This window comes from Calypte anna, chromosome 21 (genome assembly GCF_003957555.1).
Source record: "Calypte anna isolate BGI_N300 chromosome 21, bCalAnn1_v1.p, whole genome shotgun sequence".
NCBI classification, from domain to species: Eukaryota; Metazoa; Chordata; class Aves; order Apodiformes; family Trochilidae; genus Calypte; species Calypte anna.
Window position 1 is genome coordinate 2,442,777 of NC_044266.1, and position 22,721 is coordinate 2,465,497.

At 49.2% G+C, this 22,721-nt stretch overlaps 3 protein-coding genes and 1 long non-coding RNA gene across 18 annotated transcripts in view; 3 read left to right on the plus strand and 1 right to left on the minus strand.

Annotated features, from left to right (window-relative positions):
• Nucleotides 1-7,933, plus strand: part of SLC45A1 (solute carrier family 45 member 1) — a 51,133-nt gene extending 43,200 nt beyond the window's left edge. For 13 of the 15 annotated variants that reach the window (XM_030463749.1, XM_030463747.1, XM_030463739.1 and 10 more), the window contains 6 exons: nt 253-992; nt 2,164-2,317; nt 3,213-3,389; nt 4,004-4,209; nt 4,298-4,692; nt 6,191-6,395. In XM_030463749.1, coding sequence (XP_030319609.1) covers nt 253-992; nt 2,164-2,317; nt 3,213-3,389; nt 4,004-4,209; nt 4,298-4,582 — 1,562 coding nt within the window. In that variant the 3' untranslated portion in view covers nt 4,583-4,692; nt 6,191-6,395. Of the gene's footprint in view, nt 1-252; nt 993-2,163; nt 2,318-3,212; nt 3,390-4,003; nt 4,210-4,297; nt 4,693-6,190; nt 6,396-7,284; nt 7,454-7,862 lie in introns of those variants that run through there. The other 2 variants (XM_030463745.1, XM_030463743.1) reach the window with 2 other exon arrangements.
• MRPS16 (mitochondrial ribosomal protein S16) lies at nt 7,792-9,150 on the minus strand. Its single transcript, XM_030463760.1, has 3 exons — nt 9,042-9,150; nt 8,710-8,970; nt 7,792-8,304 (listed from the first exon to the last, which is right to left on the minus strand). The coding sequence occupies exons 1-3, from the start codon at nt 9,052-9,054 to the stop codon at nt 8,168-8,170; spliced, it is 411 nt and encodes a 136-aa protein (XP_030319620.1). The 5' UTR covers nt 9,055-9,150; the 3' UTR covers nt 7,792-8,167.
• On the plus strand, nt 8,969-14,572 carry LOC115599504. Its single transcript, XR_003988473.1, has 8 exons — nt 8,969-9,124; nt 10,213-10,422; nt 10,533-10,750; nt 11,081-11,176; nt 11,900-11,972; nt 12,446-12,525; nt 13,299-13,435; nt 14,491-14,572. It is a non-coding gene; the product is annotated as an uncharacterized LOC115599504 (long non-coding RNA).
• A 326-nt stretch (nt 14,573-14,898) lies between these two features.
• Nucleotides 14,899-21,216, plus strand: SRM (spermidine synthase). Its single transcript, XM_030463759.1, has 8 exons — nt 14,899-15,138; nt 15,328-15,448; nt 15,677-15,769; nt 16,931-17,084; nt 17,914-17,997; nt 18,320-18,465; nt 19,348-19,470; nt 20,076-21,216. The coding sequence occupies exons 1-8, from the start codon at nt 14,993-14,995 to the stop codon at nt 20,091-20,093; spliced, it is 885 nt and encodes a 294-aa protein (XP_030319619.1). The 5' UTR covers nt 14,899-14,992; the 3' UTR covers nt 20,094-21,216.
• Nucleotides 21,217-22,721: the final 1,505 nt, after the last annotated feature.

Sequence of the window (22,721 nt, forward strand, 5' to 3'; positions counted from 1 at the left end):
CTCATTAATTATTTGCTTCATCACTTTTGCAGCACTGATTTCCACCTCTTTCTGTGCCACATTTGTACATCCAGATTGTCCTGGGGTGGGTAACCATGTGCATTGCTGCATTTGAATTAGAAAGGGCTTGAGTGGTAAAAGAGAAGAAACTCATCAAATTCCACTCAGAAATGCTCAGACAGATGGTGCTGTGCTCTTACTGACTTCCCTGACTGGCTAAGGAAAATAATCTCAGCTCTGTTTTTCCCCCAGGTCTTGGAGGTGGCTTTGGTTATGTTGTTGGAGGAATACACTGGGATAAAACCAGTTTTGGAAAAGCTGTGGGAGGGCAACTTCGTGTCATCTATGTCTTCACCTCAGTGATTCTGACTGTCACCACTGTGCTGACTCTCATTAGCATCCCAGAAAGACCCTTGAAGTCCTTTAGCAGGAAGAAAAAGGTGATGAAGAGTCCAAGTCTTCCTCTCCCTCCTTCTCCACCTTTCTTTTTCGAGGAGGGTGTCAATGAAAACTTTGCTTCTCATAACTCAGACCACTTATACTCCAGTTTTACCAGTCCTGTTTCCCCCCTCAGCCCACTCACACCCAAGTATGGCAGTTTTATCAGCAGAGACAATTCCTTAACAGGAATTAATGAATTTGCATCATCCTTTGGGACCTCAAATATTGACAGTGTACTTATAGACTGTTTTACAGGTGGCCAGAACAGTTACTTAGCACTTCCAGCCAGCTTGCCCAGGCAGCCTGTCAGTGTCAGCTTCCCTCGGGTGCCTGACTGCTGTTCCCAAGGAGAGAATGGAATTGTGGAGCCAGGGGAGAGCAGCACAACTCCAGGGCCTGATGGAGAGGTGCTGAGGGTGGGCTCACTGGATGCCATAAAGCCAAGGTCATCAGGGATCCTGAAAAGACCTCAGACCTTGGCCATTCCAGATACCATCACAGGACACTGCCCAGAAAACAGCAGAAGAAGAAATGTAACTTTCAGCCAACAGGTAAGGGCAGAAAATTAAGAATATTACCACGTAAACCTGAGCTTTAATCTCTTGAGAGAGTTTTAATTGTGCAGTGGACTAATTTCTGATTAAGGAGTGCTCGTGACAGTGTGCTCCTAAAAGTCATTAGCATCAACAGCATAACTGGTATGAGCTGATCAGTAAAGCAGTGGTTGGATGTGGGTAAGAGTGTGGCAGGCTGTCAGCTGCCTTTGTAAAGGTGTCAGAAATGGGAGCAGTCTGCTCTCACCAGGACACATGTTATACTGAGGTTGGTATTTTTAGCCCTGCTTCACCACCCAGGGAGCTACCACATGAGAGGAGAAAAAGACACATTTTTATTGAGCTTGTATCTTCCCTTTCCACAGAAATACCTGCAAGATAGGGCCAGGGATAGGATTCTCCCATGAGCTTCTCCTTATGGCAGTCATTACACCTGGTACCATCAGGGAGGGGAGGTTTCCCTTATCCAGGGATAAGACTCTGATCTCACCTCCCACTGTTGGTGATAACTTGGAATGTCTGAGACCTCTGTATGCTGGCCCATTTTTTTATGATCCAGATGAGGTAAAATGTCCTTTTTTGTTTTTTTCTTTGATTTTTTTATTTTCTTTTGGGAGGGGGGTTGAAGGGTGTGTGGTTTTTTGTTTGTTTAGTTTGGTTTGGTTGCTGTACCTTGATTCAGGTTGTCAGAGAAGACTTAATGAACATTGAGGCCAGGATTTTACACACTGTGCAGAGAGACAGAACATCAGGGTTAGCAAGCAGTGAAAATCTTTCAATTAAAACTGGCCTCCTCTTCCTCAGAGTGTCTAAAACTTCAGAAATTCACCTGAGTGTGCACACATACAGAATTCTGTTGAATGCATTGGAATTTGTCTTCCCTGTGCTAGCATCTAGATAAGGTTTCCAAATACCCCAGAGAAGTGAGAGTAATATTTCAAATATACCACAATCTGCAGTGCTGTGCTGCTGTTTAACACTTGTTCCAAGGCTGAGCTTACACCCTAACTAAATACACTCCTCTGAACCTCCAAGTCAGCTTTCTGCTGCAGCAGCAGAGTTTAACCTTGAGCTGATCAGATAGGTGTGGAACTTCCCTTAGGTTTGATCAAAGGATGGTTGGGTTTTTCTTACTGTGTATATTGACCTTGGAGTTCTTATGGTGCAGGTTGCCAACATCTTGCTGAATGGTGTGAAGTATGAGAGTGAGCTGAATGGATCAGGTGAGACCTCTGAGCAACCACTCTCCTTGAAACTCCTTTGCTCAACCATCTGCCAGATGCCCAAGACTCTTCGGAACCTCTGCATCAACCACTTCCTAGGTATTCAGAAAATCCCCTCTTGCTTTCAGCATGTGGTAGTTACCTTGGGGGAATGTCTTGGAATATCTCATTTGTTGCTGTATTGGCTGCTAATGAGAAAGGACATGGACTGAGTTGCTCAGGGACATGGATTGAGTTGCTTAGAATACTGAGAAAGTGAAAAAAAAATTAATCACAATGATTATTTAATAATCCAGCAGTAAAGCCAACATTCCTAGAGAGAGAACAGGATTATAGAATCATAGAATGGGCTGGGTTGGAAGGGACCTCAGAGATCATCAAGTCCAACCCTTGATCCACTCCCCCCGTGGTTCCCAGCCCATGGCACTCAGTGGTTAGGAAGGGCTTAGAAGCAATCCAGTTTACACAGAATTAGACAGAAGGTAACAAGGAGTTAATATTTACTGGCTGTGAAAGGAATTAAGATGCCTGCTTCAGTGGCCCTGATGTGTTGGAGGCACTCTGGGGGCTGCAGCCATGAACAAGCAGCACCAACTCCAGCTCTGTGTGGGAGACAGCAGCAAACTGAAACAACTGTGTGGTTCTAGGAACCACTGTGTGAAACTCAGTGTTGTGTCCTGCCAAAACCTGAAGGATTACAGACTGCTGTAATCTATTTTTCTGTCCTCCTTAACCAGTGGTCTGTGTCCTGCAGTCTGCATGGAGTATCCAGCTTAGAAATTCAGAGGATAAATCTTGGTCTTTAAAATTCTGAATATCTTTGACAAACATTGTGGCACAATGCTCAGGGAACAGGAGTCTGGGATCCAAGTGCCTGAGTGTTATGGGATGGCCTCCAGTTGTGATTTGTGATGTAGCCAATAGCATCCATGTAACATAACAAGGGGAAATGGATGCTCCACAATCCTAACAGGTTGGTTCTGGCTTCTTTCAGGATGGCTTTCATTTGAGGGGATGTTACTCTTCTATACTGACTTCATGGGGGAAGTGGTGTTTCAAGGGAACCCAAAAGCATCACACAACTCAGATGAGTATCAGAAGTACAACGCTGGGGTCACCATGGGCTGCTGGGGAATGTGCATCTATGCATTCAGTGCTGCTGTCTATTCAGGTACTTAACACAGCTTTCTTAGCCTCTGTTCTGAGAAAAATCCACCTGCTCCTGGGGTGGTGTTTCAAGCACTCAGAGCCACCAAATGGCACGAGTGCTGCACCAGTCTTCATTTTACCACATTACCTCTGCTGCTTAGCTTGGCCTGTGCTCACAGCAGATGGGGTCAGCAGTCTGTTGAAAACTCATCTCTTTTAGGAAATAGTTCCTTTTACAAGAGGCATTTTCCATGGATGTTGAATCCAGAAATACATGCAGGTGTGGTTGTGGTGCAGCAGCACTGGGTACTGCTGGCAGAGTGCTCTGATTTCAGATACCACCCCAGCTCCCTGTCACCTGTCTGCCCTGGATCTGCCTGCTCCTAAGAGTCCCCATTTACCCCTCTGGGCCAGGGCCACTGCCAGGCTTCAGCTTTGCCATGCCCAGAGCAGGAAGCCTGGATCATGGCACTGGGATTCAGGAGGAATCCTTGGAACTCACACGTGAGCCACTCAAAGGCTCAGCAGTTGTCACTGAGATGTAGCTGCCCAGAGCTGCACCCCTTGTGTCCACTGACCAGGTGGGAGTAGGGAGGGCCACAGTTTCACCCAGAATACCCTGGCATTGTCTTGCAGCTGCACTGGAGAAGCTGGAGGAGAGGTTCAGCACACGGACACTCTACTTTGTGGCATATTTGGCATTTGGGCTGGGCACAGGGCTGGCCACACTTTCCAGAAACATCTACGTGGTGCTCTCCTTGTGCACGACCTACGGCGTCCTCTTTGCCACACTCTGCACTCTGCCATACTCCCTGCTCTGTGACTACTACCAGAGTCATGAGGTGAGCCCCAGGACAGGGAGAGGAGCTTCTGCAGCACCCCTTTACCCTGTGTCTCCCACAGCACCCCCTCACCCCCTGTCTCCCACAGTTTGTAGGCTCCCAGGCGGAGGGCACGCGGCGCGGGATGGGCGTCGACATCTCCCTGCTGAGCTGCCAGTACTTCCTGGCACAGATCCTCGTGTCCCTGGCCATGGGGCCACTGATGGCAGCTGTGGGCAGTGCCAGTGGTGCCATGTATTTTGCCAGCTTGGTGTCTTTCTTGGGCTGTCTCTTCTCCTCCCTCTGCATCACCTACGAGCCACCCCCGCCTGCCCAGGAGCTGCCGCCTGCTGAGGAGCAGCAGCCGCTTCTGCCCCGCACTGAGGACAAATAAATGGGAGCAGCCTCCACGGACTCTGCTGCCTCATTGTCCTGTCCTCGGCCTCCCCATCACAGCCTGGTGGGCTCCTGTGCCCCCACAACAGCAGCAGTGGGCATGAGAAGGTCTGTGCTGACTTTGCTGAGCTTTCCCCTGCCCCTGGGAGGGTGAGCAGTGGGTTGGCAGCACACCCCACACCGCTCATCCTTCCCCTGGTGCTGCCAAGGGTCCATCCCTGTCACTGAGGCCACAGAGATGGGAAGCAGTGGTGGCAGCACGGGGACATTCCCTGCCAGCTGCCCTGCTAGTGCTGTCATTCCCAAGGGCACAAGTGGCATTGTACAGCTTGAGGCAGGGGACATCTGGAAATGTGGTGCCCAGGGCAGGGTGACCACAGTCTCTTGGTGGCAGGGAGCTGCATGTGACATGGTGGGCACTGCTGCTGCAGGAGCTCTGGGGCTATGGTATCCCACCTGCCACGTGGGCAGGCACCATCTCCTGTGGGTCCTGGCCTCTGCTCCTGGCAGGCCTGGCCCTAGAGAGTGGTTATCAAAATTTTGGGAAGGCTGAGAACAACTGGTCTTGCTCGGGTGGCCAGAGTACTCTGTCAGGGGTAAAAGCCAAGCCTCTGGGGGCACTGAGCTCCCACCAGCAGAACTCCAAGAAGCCTCTTGGGAGTGTAAATGCAGTGGCCTGGCTCCCAAACCCAGTACTCTAGGTTCTGGCTGTGGTCCACAGTCGTGTGTGTTGCCTTCCACATTAGACTTATAACTACAAGGGCTTGTGATGGCTTGACAGGAGGATGAGCAGTTGTCTGTAACCCAGCTTTGGGGAGAAGGGTCTTTTTGCATCACCTTCCTTTGGTTAGAAGCTTAAGTTGAAAATTTTAAGTTGAGAATTTAGGAAAAATCATCAGTGTGAAAGCTTGCAGCACAACCCTGCTTGGTTTTCATGCAGTTGCACCTCATGACATACAAAGATCTGCATGGGGAACAATTAGAGCTGCATCTTCCCCATCTCATTGGAACTAGTGAAGAGGGTTTGGGTGAGAATTTGTACTTATTCTGATTTTGGAACGTGTTAAATGTGTGAGATCTTGCTCAAGGTCCAGTTAAACACCAGAATCTTACAAGTCTTGAGAGCAAAGTTGAAAATGGAGATAAAATGAAGACTAATTCTAGGACTCCTTCGAGCCTGTCTCTGCACTTGGGTAGGCAGCAAGGTTTACCAAGGCTGATGGGCATTTTGGTGTTACATGTGCTGTGCATGGCATCCCTGTAGAGGTTATTTTTGTTCCCCTGGTCTTTAGGTTTTCTCTGGAGTGTCACTTCTGTAAAATGAGCTCACCTAAGTTTATCCTGATGCTTAATCTATGATTCCAAGATGTAACATTTCTGCAGCTGTTGTGGCTTGCTATATTCCAGTGCAATGCATGACCTGTAAGAACCTCTTGTGATCTCTGGTCCTGAGGATTCATTTTTTATTATTATTTGAGAAGCAATTCTCCTGCTCAGTACTTGCTTAAATGGAGGAACACTACTGAAGTTATGGACAAGCACCCAGAGGTACAGAACTATCAGACTGGTGAGTTTATTCATCTTTTCTTTGTTTTGGCTTACATAGTGTTGGATCTGCAGGAATATCTGTGATGTGCTGTTTCCAGGAATGGTCAGGATGAAACTGGAAGAAAATAGCATGAGAAACTGCATTTGGCACTTCTGATTTCTGACAACCTAAAGACTTGAGTTTTGGTGAATATTTTAATTTTCTTGTGTTACCTTAATTTCTCTTCCTTATCCTAACAAACTTTTAAATTAATATTTTATTTATTTATTTATTTACTTGTTAATTTAATTTATTTATTATTTATTTATTTGTCCCACTAGCTAATGCAGTACTAGCTCTTAAAATGTTTTGTTACAGCCAGCATTATTGCACTACATGGATCATGAGCACTTTCCTTTCCTAGGTAGCTAAAGTTACAGATCATTTTGATGCAATTAAGGATCTTCCAAAGATTCACAGAACTGATGAAACCAATGTATTTGGTGGTAATGTTTTGTCACTGCTTCCATCTGTAAATAATACACTATGAATTCTATTTATATAGTTATAAAATCATTGCTATGCCTGTATGCATTGCCCAATGGAATATATATTACATTTTCTGTTTTATGGGATAGGGACTTCTATTTTGCATATGCATTTATGGAGCTTTTGCATACATAGTACTTTAAAATCAACATCTATGTTAATTTGGGGCTTTGAGCAAGACTGGTGGTGCCTGAAAAAAAATAAATCAGAGGCTGCCACCATTCTGTCGAGTTGGGAGTTGCACCAAATCCACAGAAATAACTTTAAAAAAAAAAGCAGCCTTGTTTATTCACTGATTCTCTTCCCTTGTTATACACTTTGTGTTTCATACAAATTGTGTTGAACTGTGAGCTGCCAAGTGATGCTTTCCTTTTGGAAACCAAACATTACAAATAATCTGTCTAAATCTGTTGAGCATTTAGACCATGCTGTAGTTTCATCTCTTCAGCACTCCCTAAACCTTAATTTTGGTTAGGAATTAGAATTCCAGGTTGCTTGATGGCACTTCCTTGTGCATGTCCATAAATGTATTTATAACAGATACAAAAGTAGGGAACATGGAGGGGCAGAGAAAGGAATCATCAGTTGTTTCATGTCTGTGATTTCACTGTAACTATTTCCAGCACATGTCTGAATTTCACTGAACCTCTGCAGTGTCTCCAAAAAGCCTAAAAAATTCTGGAACTTCTGTATCTTTGAATGAAGAAAATAACTTCAATAATCAAATAAAATTGCATGACTTGCATATATAAAAAGAAGCTGTTTTGGGAGCTCTGTGGAAAAAGTTGTCTAGGTGATTTATTTTCTCCTAACAAGTAGCTGCTCATCTTGTGTTCTATAGGAGATGCACTTTATTTTATATAAAAAAAGAAGTCTTCAGGTAAAAGATGGCTTTCTAATGCATGTGGGAACATACAAACATCCATCCTCCCTCAGAGTGTAAGACAGCCTTTAGTGAGAGACTTCAGATGCCATTACCATAACACCACCCATGGATTGCACTAAATACAGTAAAAATCTTAAGAAATGGAGCTGAAATGGCAAAGGAGATCTCCAGCATGTTTCCTTCATCTAAATGGACATTTTCCATAGCTCTGGCTCTTAAGACACAGTGATTCACTGGGTACAACTTTTCTGCTGGGAAGGTTTTTGTTCACTAAGGAAGCTTTTATTTTGTTACACAAAGTATTCTGATCCACAGCCACCAGTTCAGGATCCCTGAAAAAAGTCACTTTTTCCAGCCACAAGACAGACCCACCACTTGGCACAGACAGTGAGGAGGGAGGTAGGAGAAATGCATTATTTTCTGCCAGTCCTAAACCCCTCCCTGCCTTTAGGAAAAGGTCTGTACCCCCTGGAAGGGTTCTGGAGCTTCACTGGAGCAGCAAACCCCATTTTGTAGCTGCTGCACCAAATGTGGCAGCGACTGCAGCGTCTGGGGATCTGAAGAGAGCAGCACAGGGACAGTGTGGAGGTGCAGATGTCACTTTAATGCAGTCGGGTGCTCTAAGGGGAGGACGGGGCTGTCCCGGGCGCAGAACCCTGCTCGGGAGTCGCCGTCTTCACCGCCGATCGCTGCCTCTGCCGCAGCCTCTCGGCCCCGGTTACCGTCATGGGATGGAGCGGCAGGAACCCTGCCAGCCCTGCCAGGAGAAACCATCAGCTGCACCGAGACCGTCTGGGCTCACAGCCCACCATCCCCGCTCCTGCTCCTCATCTTCATCCTCCTCCTCTTCACCCTTCTCCTCCTCCTCATCCTAATCCTCATCCTCCTCCTCATTATCATCATCCTAATCCTCATTTTCATCCTCCCCATCCTCCTCCTCTGCCTCACCCTCCTCATCTTCATCCTCCTCATCCTCCCCATCCTCCTCCTCATTCTCCTCATCCTCCTCATTCTCCTCATCCTCCTCCACCTCATCCTCCTCCACCTCATCCTCCTCCACCTCATCCTCCTCCACCTCATCCTCCTCCACCTCATCCTCCCCATCCTCATCCTCCCCATCCTCATCCTCCTCCCCATCCTCCTCCTCTTCCTCCGTTCCTACCCAAGAGTTTTTCAGCAGGCCGGGACAGCTGCGCTCCGCAGCCCAGCCAGTACCGGAGCCGTTCCAGGTTGAGCCCCACCACCTTCTCTCCGTAGGCGTTGGGCAGCGGATCGAGGCAGCCGACCTGCTCCAGGTACTTCCCATCCCGGGCTCGCTTGTTGTGAGCCGCCACGATGCGGTAAAAGGGGCGATTGGCGCAGCCGCCCAGAGCGAAGCGGATCACGACGTGTCCGCCCCGGTAGCCCTTCAGGAGGCGGCTCCCTGCCGAGAGAAAACCCGGGGTTAGAAGAGGGGTCGGGACGGGTCAGGGCTCCGCTGCCCCGGACACTCACCCAGCTGCACCATGGCGCCCACGGAGTTCTCGCGTTGAGGTGATGGAGGAGGAGCCGGAAGGGCGGCGGGCAGCGCAGTCGCGGTGGGTCCGGTTCCGCGGGTGGATTCCGCTCCCCCGCGGTACCGTCCGGGATTTTTTTTGCCGGCAGCGGGAAGTGCTCCCGCTCCCGACCTCGGGGGGTGCCGGGAGCTGTAGTTCTGACAGGGAAAGGAGGGACTGAAGGGACCCCCGCGTCAGTGGCTGCCACCCCGCACCCCAAGGAGGGACTGAAGGGACCCCCGCGTCAGTGACTGCCACCCCGCACCCCAAGGAGGGACTAAAGGGACCCCCGCGTCAGTGGCTGCCACCCCGCACCCCCCGGGAGGCTGCGGGTCCCTCCCTGGCAGCCGCTTGGTTCCTCAGGAACCCTCCCGGCCCGGGGCTGCTGCCGCCTCCCCCTCGCCCCTCCGGGGTGTGCAGAGGGATCGGGAGGGTCCTGAGGGCCCTTCTGGGGCTTGTGGCCATGGGCATCAGCCCTGGGGCTACTGAGTGCGGCAGTGGGCGCCTCGGCTGCTGCTCCCGGGGGCCGTTTTTATTAAAATAACCATAAACTGTATTTTTTCGGATTGAAGCGTTCTCTCAGGCCTAAAATACCAAGGCAATGGGAGCTAAATGTCTATAAACTTTAAAAAGTCCCACGGTGTTATTATATATTAGAACTGCGGCGTTAAAACAGCTCCTGCTGAGTTGTCATGAGATGTGCAGACAGAAATCTGCTTAAATTCAGGTTTTTGATACTTCATCATCTCAATAGGATCATGTGGTGGGTGGAGGGGAGAGAGCAGCAGGTTGAGAACCTGTTCCAGGACCCAGCCCAGTTGTCCCATACTGGTTCTTCAGCCCTCACAAAATGTGGATGAGAACGAAAGACTTGGGGGTGCCAGCAGCTTGGGCAGAGTTCATACAGCAGCAAACTGAGCAAGACATGAAAGAAATTAAAATGACAGCAAGGCGCTTGGTGATTGTGGGCTGGTGTGGTCCCGTTGTGCTGATGCTGTTGATGTCTTCTGCTGATGCTGTTGTCTTCTTACAATCCATCCCATGGGTTTTTTCTGTCATGTTAGTGACTGCAAAGAGAGAGCTCATTGATCCAATTGTCACACTCCTCCTTTTTGTGGTTTTTTTTTTAGGAATGTGATGAAGATGAAGGAAATGAGAAGGCTTTAACCACTGCACAGCTCTGCCTGTGTGTGTCTGCAGACTGTTGGTGTGATTTGCTTTAGACCTCTGCTTAACAAGAGAAAGATTTCTGCTCAGCAGGCAGACTGCCACAGCTCTGTCACCCAGCCTCATCAAGATGACTGAAATTTACTCTGTCTCTGTCTTTCTGATTTCCACAGGTTTGCTCACCCTTACCAGTGTGAACTGGAGCATTTTTTCTCCACCAGATGGAGTTCTGACAAAACCAGAACACTGACTTGGTGCCCACATTAATTCAAACTTATCGCAGATGCAGTTTGCAGCCAGCCAAACCTGATGAATTTCAGATTTGAGGGTGGAGGTCAGGGGTGGGAGCTGACTGAGAACACACCAGGCCTAACCATTTGCTCTGCCAGATGTACAGGCCCAGCAAGGAAACACCCTGTCATTTTATCACCACACTGAATGAGCTTGGCAGAACTGAATGAGAAGCTTAGGAACTGTAAAGAATTTGCCCTGGACTTAGAGGTAATCAAATTGCCTTTTCTATTTAAAAGTTACACCTGTACTGTTAGTACCTAGGGAACCATTGTATTCTTGTTGTCTGTTTTGTAGTCTTGCTTTTCTCCTGCTTTTTGTAATTTCTGACATGAAAAAACAGTCAGATATTATCTAGATCTGTCAGATATTATCTAGAAAGGTGAATTCAACTCAGTTTTCCACTGGTGCTACTGGCTGCATTCTGCATTTCATCTTCTTTCAATCCATCCCATGGTTTATTTCTGTCATGTTAGTGACTGCAAAGAGAGAGCTCGTTGATCCAATTGTCACACTCCTCCTTTTTGATTTATTTTTTAGGAATGTGATGAAGATGAAGGAAATAGGAAGGCTTTAACCACTGCAGAGCAGAAAGCTCAGTGTATACTGGATTCCTTGGAAAACCCCTTTAGAATGGTGAGAGCTCCCAATACATATTTTTAGGGGGACTCATGAACTCCCTCATGCAGAAGATGCTCTGAGATGTTTTTTTCCAGGCAAGAGCTTGGTACAGCATCAGCTGCTACTCTCTTACAAGTTGCATCCTTGCAAAGCATGCAGGTGTGGACTTGTTTTCAAAACAAGTGAAAATACCTCTTAGAAATATGGCTTTCTACACAGTAAACAAACTTCACACTCTTTGTTTCTTTTTTAAATCAAGTCTGAGGTTTGTTTAATTTGCATCACATTTTCATCTCTATGGCTAGAGTTAGTAAGCTGATAGCATTACCCTTGTAATAAATCAGAATAAATCAGAAGAACAATGGAATACTTTGTTATAGATTTGGCTTGGCAAATTGCTGGGCAATAGTATCAGAACAGCTTTTTCCCTTCTGTGGTGTAGAGTTGCCTTTTCAGGTTTGGGTTGGTTTTTGTTTTTTTGTTTGTTTGTTGTGTTTTTTTTTTTTTTTTTTTTTTTTTTTTTTTTTTTGGGTTTTTTTTTTTTTTTTTTTTTTGGTGGTGGTGATGTTTTTTCTTTGACGTTTCTCTTGCTCAAAGCTGTGGTAACTTTTCTTTTTCCAACAGGTGATCTGTCTGTAGAATGTTTCTTAAATAAAGAACTGTTTTATTTGGAACATTCTAAGCAGTATTTTGGCAACAAACTGGCTTTAAATCAAGATGTTTGTTTCCTCTCTGCAGCACCTGCCTCCAGACCAGAACCCTGCCTGTGTCTCAGTCTGCAAAGTCTGACCCATTATCAAAGATTTATGAAGTAAGACATGCTCAAAAGTTTTGCCAAGTAGAACAAAAGAAACAGATAAGTAGAATATTTGCATTGGTGAACCTCAGCAGTATGGGGTTTTTTTTTCTGCTTGGTTTTGCCATAGAAAAAGAAAGTTTTGAGAAAACTGATGTGTTTCTGACTCTGCAGTTCATTGTTTCTGTAGCTTTTGTATCCTTTGAAGAACCAAGGATTGGAGACATTCCACTGTGTATTCCCTGTCTGTCAAAGCTACAGACTCCTGAAGTCAGTATCTGCCTTTGTTCTCCTGGCTTGTTTGTAGTTCAGAACTTCTAAAGCACATGGTTTTACTTTACCTGGTGCAGCAGATCTTAATCTCTTTTATAATCTAATTTGATCTTTTGTACTCTTAAGGAAGACCAGCATGTGGTAGCAAGTTTATAAACTCCCTTTTGCTATAAAACTTCAAAGAAAGGGATCCCAGGTAATTTTTTTCCTTGCAGATCAGCAATCAATGGGAGTTGATGACTCAAACTCAAGTTCAGAAGGAGCCCAAGGATGAAACCAAGAAGAAAGCTCAGCAGTAGGTCCAGGTTCTTCCCTTCCTCAGTGTATTTTCCCCCTGCTCTTCCCAATGGCACCCAGGCTGTTCCCCAGTTACAAGAAAACCTTAGCTGGTGATTTTACCAATGGATGAAACTGTTTGACAGAGACTTGTACTCAGAGATTTAGTTTGAGGCTTGCTAGGAGCTTGCTTTTTCTAAGCTCCTGAGGAACTTACTCCTGCTTTTTCCAGTAATCCTTGTTTGCTTCCATAGCTGCTCATGACCAGGCACAGAAAACATATAAAGAGGCAACAGAAAGTCTTGTGTCTGTTTGTCAGCAAGCCATGGTCTGTCCCTGAGTTCCCTGCTTCCCTTTTGGCCCCTTTTGACCTAAGAACAAAACCCTGAGCCCTGCAGCCCTCAAATACCTGAGTGACAGACTGATTGTGGCTTTCTGTGATTCTGTCCTCTGTGTAGCAACAGCTACACAGCTGCCTGCCTGCAGCAGGGAATTTTTCCCTCTGATGCCTCTTCCTGCTCCTCACTTGGAGAGATTCCCCCAGATCTGCCTGTGGGGCCACAAGAGATCTCAGCCTTTAGCATCCTGTGAAATGACAACTTGGCTTTTCATCTGAAAAATCCCTGCTGTGAGGCAAAAAAAAAGCAGTTTAGGTCCCAAGAACACCACAGTGCTTTTCCCTGCAGTGTTAGTGCCACAGGCAGTGCTGTCCCTGGGGCCTGAGTCCTCTGGGCCCACACAGAGATATTTCCTTCTCTCCTTACCCTTGTTTCTCTTCTGTGTCTTTCCCAGCAGGAACAAGCCCATAAGAAGAGGGATAGAGTCCTGAGTGAAGCAGGAACAGAAAAGAAATGACCAAAAGCCTCTCAGCAATCAGAGGAGCTGGAAGTTTCCCCCCTTTGATGACAGCAAGCCCAAAGTGTTTGCAGGTAAGATCCGGATCTGCTGTTAGGGTGCTGCAGGGTGTGGAAAATGTTGCCAGCTGATCCATGAGGAGACTTTGTGTGAGTGGAGGGTACCAAGGCAGTGCAGTTAGGATGCAGTGGCAGAGTTTCTGATTTTTTTTGGCTGTAAGGACTGAGGGGGTAGAGGTAAATATTCCCCTCTCTGTTCCTAACCCCAGGGCTTTCTTCTTTGAGGGTTGTGAGGAGGTTTGGGATTTTCTGTGGTTGTTTTCAGTTTTTTCCTGTATTTCTGGGGAGGAGGGAAGGAACAGAGCAGAGTTTTTCCTCCTTAGGTATCTCAGTATAAACAGTGCCAGCTGAGCAGCATTGTAACAGCAGAACTGAGCCCCTGTGTGCTCATCAAGTTCTTGCATGGCTGAATGTTGGAGAAAAAGAGGCAGTTAAATACCAATTGTCTCTGGGCACATTTGTAGGGGCTGCCAATTCCCTTCCTGGCAGCTCTGCCACCCCTGATATGTCTGGAACTTAAAAAATGACTTTTACCAAAACCCCCACATTAAAACCTCTGCAGGCAACCCCCAGACTTTAAAAACCTGTGCCAGGTGACAGCTCAAGGATGAGCTTCATTCCAGACTTTGGTTTCTCCTTGTGGGTTGTGGCTTCCTGGGTCTACAAATGATTTACTGGGATTTAATGGGGTGCTGCATGCACCTGGGGACACCTGGGAATGGGATGGGGGGTGGAACACTGGGATCCCATCCACCCAGACTGTTCTGCTCTCATCCAGCTGCTGCTCAGGAGGGGATGGGTATATGGGATGTATGGAGGAGGACTGGGATTTATGGGATATCGGGATCAGCCTCAGCTTGGGGAGTTTCAGGGATTCTGCTCTTTGCAGCAAGTTTGGTGATGCTTGTGGGGTTGGGAACACCAAACCCTTAAAATGTCCACATTTGGCTTATTTTTTGTTTGTTTTTTTGTTTGTTTGTTTGTTTGTTTTTAAATTATTATTATTTTGGTTTCGTTTTTTGCTTTTTTTTTGCTTTTTTTTTTTTTTTTCCCCGCGGAAAACCGTGAAGCTTCTCGCCATGGCAAGAGGCTGGAACCCTGCCGGGATCCCGGGCTGTGTGCGGGGCCGGGGGTTCCCGTGGGGAGGGGGTTCCCGGGGGGGGGTAGGTTCCCGTGGGGCTGAGGGTTCCCGTGGGGAGGGTGTTCCCGGGAGGGGTTCCCGTGGGCAGGGGGTTCCCGTGGGGCTGGGGGTTCCCGGCAGGGGTTCCCGTGGGGAGGGGTGGGTGTTCCTGTGGGGAGGGAGTTCCCGTGGGGCCGGGGGTTCCCGTGGGGGGTCCCGCACTCCGATCCGCGCCGATCCCCACGTGGCCCCGGGGCTCCCGTCCGCCCTCACCCCGCTGGCGCTGACGTCACCGCCGCTCCGGGCCAATGGGAGCGCGGCGAGGCTCTGCCCGCCAATAGGGAGGCAGCGGCGGCGCGCGCTGGCGGCGGTGGGCGGGGCGTCGCGTGGGCCCCCTCAGCTCGGGTCCCGCGGGCCGGGGTCAGGCAGCGGCCGGGCCGGGCCGGGCCGGGATGGAGCGGGGGGCGGCGGCGCTGATCCGGGAGGGGTGGTTCCGGGAGACGTGCCGGCTGTGGCCGGGCCAGGCCATGTCCCTGCAGGTGGAGGAGCTGCTGCACCACCAGCGCTCCCGGTACCAGGAGATCCTCGTCTTCCGCAGGTGCGGCGCGGCCGGGAGGGATTCGGGTGGCCCGGTCCGGTCCGTCCCGGAGGTGGCGGTGGCCGCGGTGCGGGGAAGGGATGGAACCGCGGCGGCGTTGAGCGCCATGCGGCGGGGCCTGGGGGAGGATGGGGGGGTGGGTGAGGGAGTCCGGGCCGGCTCCAACCCCCGCTTCCCCGCTCTGCTCAGCACCACCTACGGCAACGTCCTGGTTCTGGACGGGGTGATCCAGTGCACCGAGCGGGACGAGTTCTCCTACCAGGAAATGATCGCCAACCTCCCCCTCTGCAGCCACCCCAACCCCCGCAAGGTAAGTGAGTCCTCCCCGCTGCTCTCCGACGGGTCCTTTCCCTCCCCCTTCTCCCCGGGTCAGAACCCGGCGTGGGCCGGCCGTGCTGGTGCAGCTTCGCCCGGTGCTGGGCAGAGCGGGGCCCAGGCGGGCCCGAGCAGGACGAGCCCAGAAGGAGCTGGGGGGTTCCGAACCGGACAAGTTGTCCCCTGGCTGCTGAGCGATGTTCTGCCCTCTCTCCGCTCCCAGGTGCTGATCATCGGCGGCGGCGATGGAGGAGTCCTGCGGGAGGTGGTGAAACACCCAACCGTGGAGTCCGTGGTGCAGTGCGAGATCGATGAGGTGCGGAGGGCTCCGGGGTGCCCCGGGGTGTGCGGGCAGCTCGGCAGAGAGCAGCCCCGCTTCCCCGCATCCCCGGTGGCGGCTGCTTCACCTGCTGTCCCTTGTCACCGCCGTTTCGCTGCCGGTTCTGCTGGCGGTGACACTGACAGCGCCACCTCTTTGCCTTACGAGCCATCTACGTGGCAGCTGGCTGCCTCTTGCATGTGATTTCTTTCACACACGCATCCGTAGAGGCCCTTCCAGGCCAGCGTGGGATCTGCAGGAGGGGAGCTCTGTGGAATTGCTGCTTTTTTCCCCTCTTCCCAGAGCCAGGACAGAGTGCTGCTCCTGCCAGGGGAGGGTGGCTGCATGGTTAGGCTGACTCCTGGGACTGAAAGCAGGAGCCAAGCAAGGGGTATTTATTCCATGCTAGATGTGCTGGTCTTCTTCCTCTGGGGCAGTTTTTTCCAGTGTTTTACCATCTTAGAAAGTTTTGCTGTCTCCTCAAAGTGAGGCTTTACTAGGAGTAGGGAATGTTACTATGTGAGGCTGTGTGCTCAGTCTCTGCCAAGCAAAGTAAGGCTTATGTGCCTGGTTTTGAGCTAGCACTGTCTGACACCAGCAAATTTTTTTTGTCTCTGCCAGCTGTGAGGAGCTGGTAGTGTTCAGTACAATTGCTGGGCTGAGGGTAAAAACTGTCTGGCCATTTTAGAGAGAAAACTGTAACTTGTGAAGGGACTGGTAGGAGAGTGGAGGTGGGGATATTTCTTATCTTGTATCCAGAAACCTGCTGACATCTTTTATTTGGGAAGAAAAAAAAAAAAAGTCTTTAGTTGAGATACCTCTGCAAATGATGTCCACAGGGAAAAGGAACACAGAGCATTTAGATCTGTAATCTTATCCTCTTAATTCCTCAGGGAGCTTTTGAAGCTCCAAGTTCTTCTTGTTGAGTTTGGCAAGGACAGAGCAACAGTGTCACTGAACCCGGAGGCCATAGGAAAGGGCTGAGTGGAGCTTCTTGGCTGAAGATGCTGACAGCTCTTGAGGAGCTCAGATTTGTGCTGAAGGCATGGAAGGAAATGACTCATTGTGCTGTTCTTTCAGCTGCAGCTGCACATGAGCCTGAGAAGCAGCTCCTTGTAGCCCCCTCTCACTCACTTGTGTGCTCTCTCTCTCTTGCAGGATGTGATCCAGGTATCCAAGAAGTACCTCCCAGGGATGGCAGTGGGGTATTCCAGTGCTAAGCTGACCTTGCATGTGGGAGATGGTTTTGAGTTCATGAAACAAAATCAAGAAGCTTTTGATGTGATTATCACGGACTCGTCTGACCCCATGGGTAAGAACTCTGCCTATAAAAGGGTTCTGCTTTCCACACTCCTTTTTTTTTTTTCCCTCTTCTGTCTGCCTTCTGGAAGTAATGCCAGCCAGCCCAGGCTCCTTTCAACTGAAAAGACTGCCACTGACTTGGTTCTTTTGGGGAAGGATGAAGACCATAAAATTGTGTTAGCAAGGCTTCAAGCCAGCTGTCACGTTTCTCTTCTCAAAATTCAACTCCAGCATTTATTGTTTCTGGCAAAGAGCTGATCCTTGAGTCCAGTAATCCCAGGGGGTTACAGCACCCTGCTGGCTGAAACAGCTTTGCACATGTGCCTGCTAATGAAGCAGAGGTTCACACACTGTGGGTGTAGCTGCTTAGCCTAAAGGTGTCTGTAGTGAGGTTGCTGTAGCAGAGAGGAGGAAAACTGAGGTAGAGAGGGACCAAAAATTGTTATGATGTTTCATTTTAGGGAGCTAGCAACAAGTGCCTGAGTCACCTCACTCTTGCTATAGTCAGCACAGAGAGAAGCATCTCTATAGGGCAGTTTGGAGCAGGAGTTTAGTTTAAAAATGCTCACTGATGCAAGAAGCAGCTGGTAGGAGTTCCTCTGATAAAGATCCTGGGCTTGCTATTAAGCAAAGCTAAAATCCTGATAGTGTGGTTGTGCTGGGGGCAGGCTGGAGCTCACCCAGGGTCAAAACTTTTCTGCTTCCAGATGATCTCCTACACTGCAAAGCCATTTGAAATGTCTGTTTCCCAGGGCAGTCCCTGCATGGCCTGGGCATTCTCAGGAGCTGATCATCATAGTCTCTCTCTAGACAAAACTCTTCACTCACTTTTCTTCCAGGTCCTGCAGAAAGTTTATTCAAAGAATCCTACTACCAGCTGATGAAGACAGCCCTGCGAGAGGATGGGATTCTGTGCTGCCAAGGTGAGGATGGTGTCTCTGGGCAGAGGCTGGTGCCAGATCATTGCATGCCAGGTGTGAGGCATGAAGGGACTCTCCTCCTGGGGAGACATGCTGCAGGGAGTGAAATCCATTTCATCTTTTTGTGATCTGTGTGTGTCAGCTCAGTAACTGCTGGACTGCGTGTAGCAGAGCTGGCGTAAGGGTCTTATCTTGCCTTTGGAAGCACACGAGCTGTGCTGAGGAGAGCAGGTTTGGACTTGGAACCACTGTTAACCTGGCACAGGTCTGTGCAGAGAAGAGGGACAGCTCTCACCTTGCATCCTCTCTCCCTTCCTTCCTGCAGGTGAGTGCCAGTGGCTGCACCTGGATCTCATTAAGGAGATGCGTCAGTTCTGCAAGTCTCTGTTCCCTGTTGTGGAATATGCCTATTGCACCATCCCCACCTATCCCAGTGGGCAGATTGGCTTCATGCTCTGCAGCAAGAACCCGGTGAGTTTCAGGCACCTCAAGTTCCCTTTTCCACTCCCTGAAAGCACCTGCAGGACCTGCCTCAGGCTGTGCCCCACAGAGCTTCAGCTGTGGCACTGTGGGGCCTCTGGACTCAGGCTGAGCCCCAACCCCAGCAGCCCCAGAGCTGCAGTGCAGCTTGTTCAGTGCAGAACTGGCCAATAATCTACCAGTTGCCTTAGAAAAGGACATGGTTTTCCCTCTGGTACAAGAAGTTTGAAAGAGAGGAAGCTACTACTGATTTCCAGAGCCTGTTAAGGCTTTGGCTTGTTGATGCTGGTTGGTAAAAGTGGGCACCTCCTCAGTAAGAATCAGCTTGAGTCTGACTGGTCATCTGCTTGTATGGAGGCCTCCAAGTGGGAGTCAGTGTGAGGATGTGGGCTGGTAACTGTCACCCCACTGAGGTCTGCTCTCTGCCCAATCTGCTGCATCACAGCAAGCCTGTAGTGCAACTGTCAGAGTGGTTTTAGGGAGCCAGCAGCATCCTGGCAGCAGCTGCATTTTATTTATCTGGGGCACTGTGCCTGACTTAGCACAGATGTGGATTCTGCTCTGAAGAGCAAAAGCTTTGCTTCTGAGATGCTCAGACACAATCTGACAGCTTCATCTGGCACGTGGCTCACGTGCAGTCTGACCTCATGCTCTTGACAGCTGTGGATAAGGGAGATTCACAGGAGGTACAGAGTATAAACTGCAGTCCTTGGGGCTGGAGCTGTGCAGAATCTTTGACCTCATGCTAGAACAAAAAGTCCTTTGTTTTCCTGCAGTCCTCTTGGTTCTCTGGCATGAAGCAGGGTGCCTGTCTCCCAGTCTTTTGCTCCTTACCCAAACACTCTCCAGAGCTCCCTGACTTCTTCATTGCAGAACACAAATTTCCGGGAGCCTGTGCAGCAGCTCTCCCAGCAACAAGTGGAGGAGAGGAGTCTGAAATACTACAATTCTGACATTCATAGGGCAGCCTTCATCCTGCCAGAGTTTGCACGGAAGGTAAGTGAGGCTGTGCTGCTGCTCCTCCCTCAAGGATGAGCCATGACTTTTCTTTGGCAGGAGTGGGAATGTACAGGACTGAGGATTTCCTGCAGCCCTGAAGGCTTCTGTGAGCAAGTCAGAGCAGGAGAGTGTTCTATGTGACATAGCAGGGGATGAGTCAGGCTGGGAGGACTGGAGTTCAGGTTGGAACTGTTCTTTGGGTTGATGTCCCGCGCCTTCGTGGCAGATCACTCCTACTTCACCTACCAAAACTAAGTCCAAGAGCCTGCAGAACTCATGTTTCCCCTTGGAAAGCCTCAAAAGTCTTAGGTAAAAAGTGGTGGTGGTTTCTAGGGCAAACCAGGAGGAGCAAACTGGTTTCTAGGGCAAACCAGGGGGTAAAGAAAGGATGCTATAGCATAGTCTGCCTTCTTGAAGGATAGCATTTATGTCTGTATCATTCCAGCATCTCATAACAGGGTTGCAACTGTAGGTTCCAGAAAAAAAACCTCCCAAAGATGAAGGCAAGTGCTGTGGTTGTGTTTCAGAGCCATATTTCTGTGGAGGACTGGTGGGGCTGCAGCAGGTCCCCCCTGACACTTTTTTGTCTTTCCTGCCTGCAGGCCCTCAGTGATGTGTGAGACAGAGAAGCTGCTTCCTTCCTTCAAGTTGGACCCTGAGATCATCAGTGACGTGGTGGGGACCTTCCCAGCAGACTGCAGATTTGCTCTCCACTGTGTGGGAGCCAGCCAACATTCCCTTTGATGATGTGTTAAAGATGATGGGGCATAAGCCAGCTAAGACTGTTGAAAAGGCCCAGTGACTCATTGCCTGAGATCAAAACTGTTCTTTACAGAGCTGGAAATGTAAGATGTCTTTTTGCTTTCTCTCCTCCCTGCACCTATTCTAAATTCTCCCCTCCCTGTGCCCACCTCCACCCCCTGCAACTGACATGAGATATTTATAACTGACACTTATTTCTGTCTGATGATCTCCTGAAACCTGGGAAGAGTCCAGAAGGGTCCCTGACTCAGCCTTAACCACGGAGAGCAAGAGCTTTGTGTGCAAAGTTACCTTGCTGTCTCCTAGGAGCTCCCTGCTGCTGAGATGTTTTGACTGGTGATGGGTCTGAGCCTTCATGTCCCTCTGCCCTTCTGAGACACCTGCACAGCTGGAGAGGTCACAGTGCAAGCTGTTGCCATTCACAATAGGTCTCCCTCCAACCCTGATGGAGTAGCAGTATTAAACACCAGCCAGGCAGGCTGGCAGCAAAGTCTTGTGGCTTTTTTTTTTTTTTCTTTTTAAATTGGTTGGAAACAGAAGTGCTGAGGTACTAACAGGCTGACCCCTGTTCTTACCTCTGCTGTCAGAGTGGTTCCAAAGAATGTTTATCAATATGGTGATAGGCGCTTTATATATATAAATATAAATATATATATATAAAAAACAAACCTTAGATCCATTGCCTGCTGTTAAGTATTGATGTTGGGGAGTCAGTTGTGCTGTCAAATCTCTCATCTCAGTCATGCTGGGATGCCTCAGGCCTGGGTATTGCTGATCCTTAGGGGGCATCATTATTTCTCAGGCTGCCCTCAGAGTCTCCAGCTGCACATTGTTTTTCATTGTACTCTGTTGTGAGATGTCTCTCCCTCCACTTCTTCTCTTTTCAAGACTCAGTACCACCCCTGTGCACTGGGTATCTTCCCAGCACAACCACTGTGCAGCTCTCACTCCCTTGCAATCAATTAAACACTTGGCTCTGGTTAAGGTGACATCTCTGTGAGTTGGTGTGCTTCTTGGGGGGGACAGTGTGGGGGTGGAAAGAGAGAGCCTGAAAGTTTGCTGTGCTTGTCAGAAGATGTCCAGGGGTGCTCTGTAGCTGGTCTGACTGCCTACCTCTCTGCCTTGCCTCTAGGGATGATGAGTTACCATCAAAAATAAGCTTTGAAGAGTGATCCCATTGCATGTTTTGTAGGGAAAACTGGCTGCAGAATAGCTCCAGCTTCTGCCATCTATGCTGCAGAAGTCAGTACCCTCTGTCCCAGCTATTCTCTTGTCCAGATATGGCCTCTGGTGTATCTTTCCAGACTTGTTTTCCATCTGCCCATATCCCTGCTAAGGTTATGCAGCTCCACTCAGTCACTGTCCCCACTCCCCAGCCTTGCAGTGTCTGTGTCCCCAGGGCTTCTCCCAGGTACGGGACTCAGGCTGAAGAGACTGGGAACAGTCACTAGGTGGCATCAGGAGAAGACAAAAAAGCTCTTTCCGAGGGAGGCTTTTTGGTTTGCTAACCAGAAACAGCAGATTACACAACTCTTGGCTTTGCCCTCATTGCAACCCCACAAACAGCACGGGGGGTGCAGCCACTACGAGGAGGGGCTTCTGTGGTGTCAGTACCAAGCCTCCCACTTTATCCCTGTCCTGATCAGACTCTTTCCCAGTGCCCCCTCCTGCTCCCAGAGTCAGGAGAGCTGCTGTGTGCTCACAGTGGCCTTGCAGAGCATCACTGAGCTGCAGAGATGAGTCTGGATCTCTGCATTCTTGTATTGAGATTATACCTGGTTTGTCTCTTCATTGTCATCTCCTCCCCCAGCTACTGATTAGTTAAGGCTATTCAGGCATTTTCCTTGCTCAACTCTTATATTTTTACTGTGAGAAGCAGCCCAGCCATGAAGGCTGCTTCTGGGGACCTGAACACCATTCAGCAGTGCTTCATCCTTGACAGAAAATTACCTCTGGCACTTTCTCTCCCTTGGAATGGGAATCAAGACCAAGACTATAGTCCAGAAAGGCCTTTGAGCAGCTGCCAACTAGTAACAAGTTCAAGCCTTTCACTCACCCTTGGTGAGTACAGTAATGCCCAGGAGGAAAAAAATCTTCCTCAGACTTTTTTCTAGCTTCCACACAGCTAATTATTTCTTGTTTCCTCTGAGCTCTCTCCAAACGTATACGCTCAGTGAGTGGCCAGTGATAGGAGCAGGAAGACAAGGCTGTTTCCCATCCAAGTTGCACATACCCTGTCCATAGGGTCCTATATATAGTTCTGAGTCATTCCAAATCATTGTTCTTTGCAGGCAGCTTCAAATACTTCAGTGCCTTGCAATAGGTGCAGACAGATCAGTGCTTGAATCAGGCACTCATTAGAAGTGGAGCAAGAGAGTTTGTAGCATCTGAGCAGCCTTGGGAGCACTTCAGGACCCTTGTTCCAAGTCACCCCTGTGCTGAGAGCTGCCACCAGGTCTGGGAACCACTTGTAGCTGTCAGGCAGT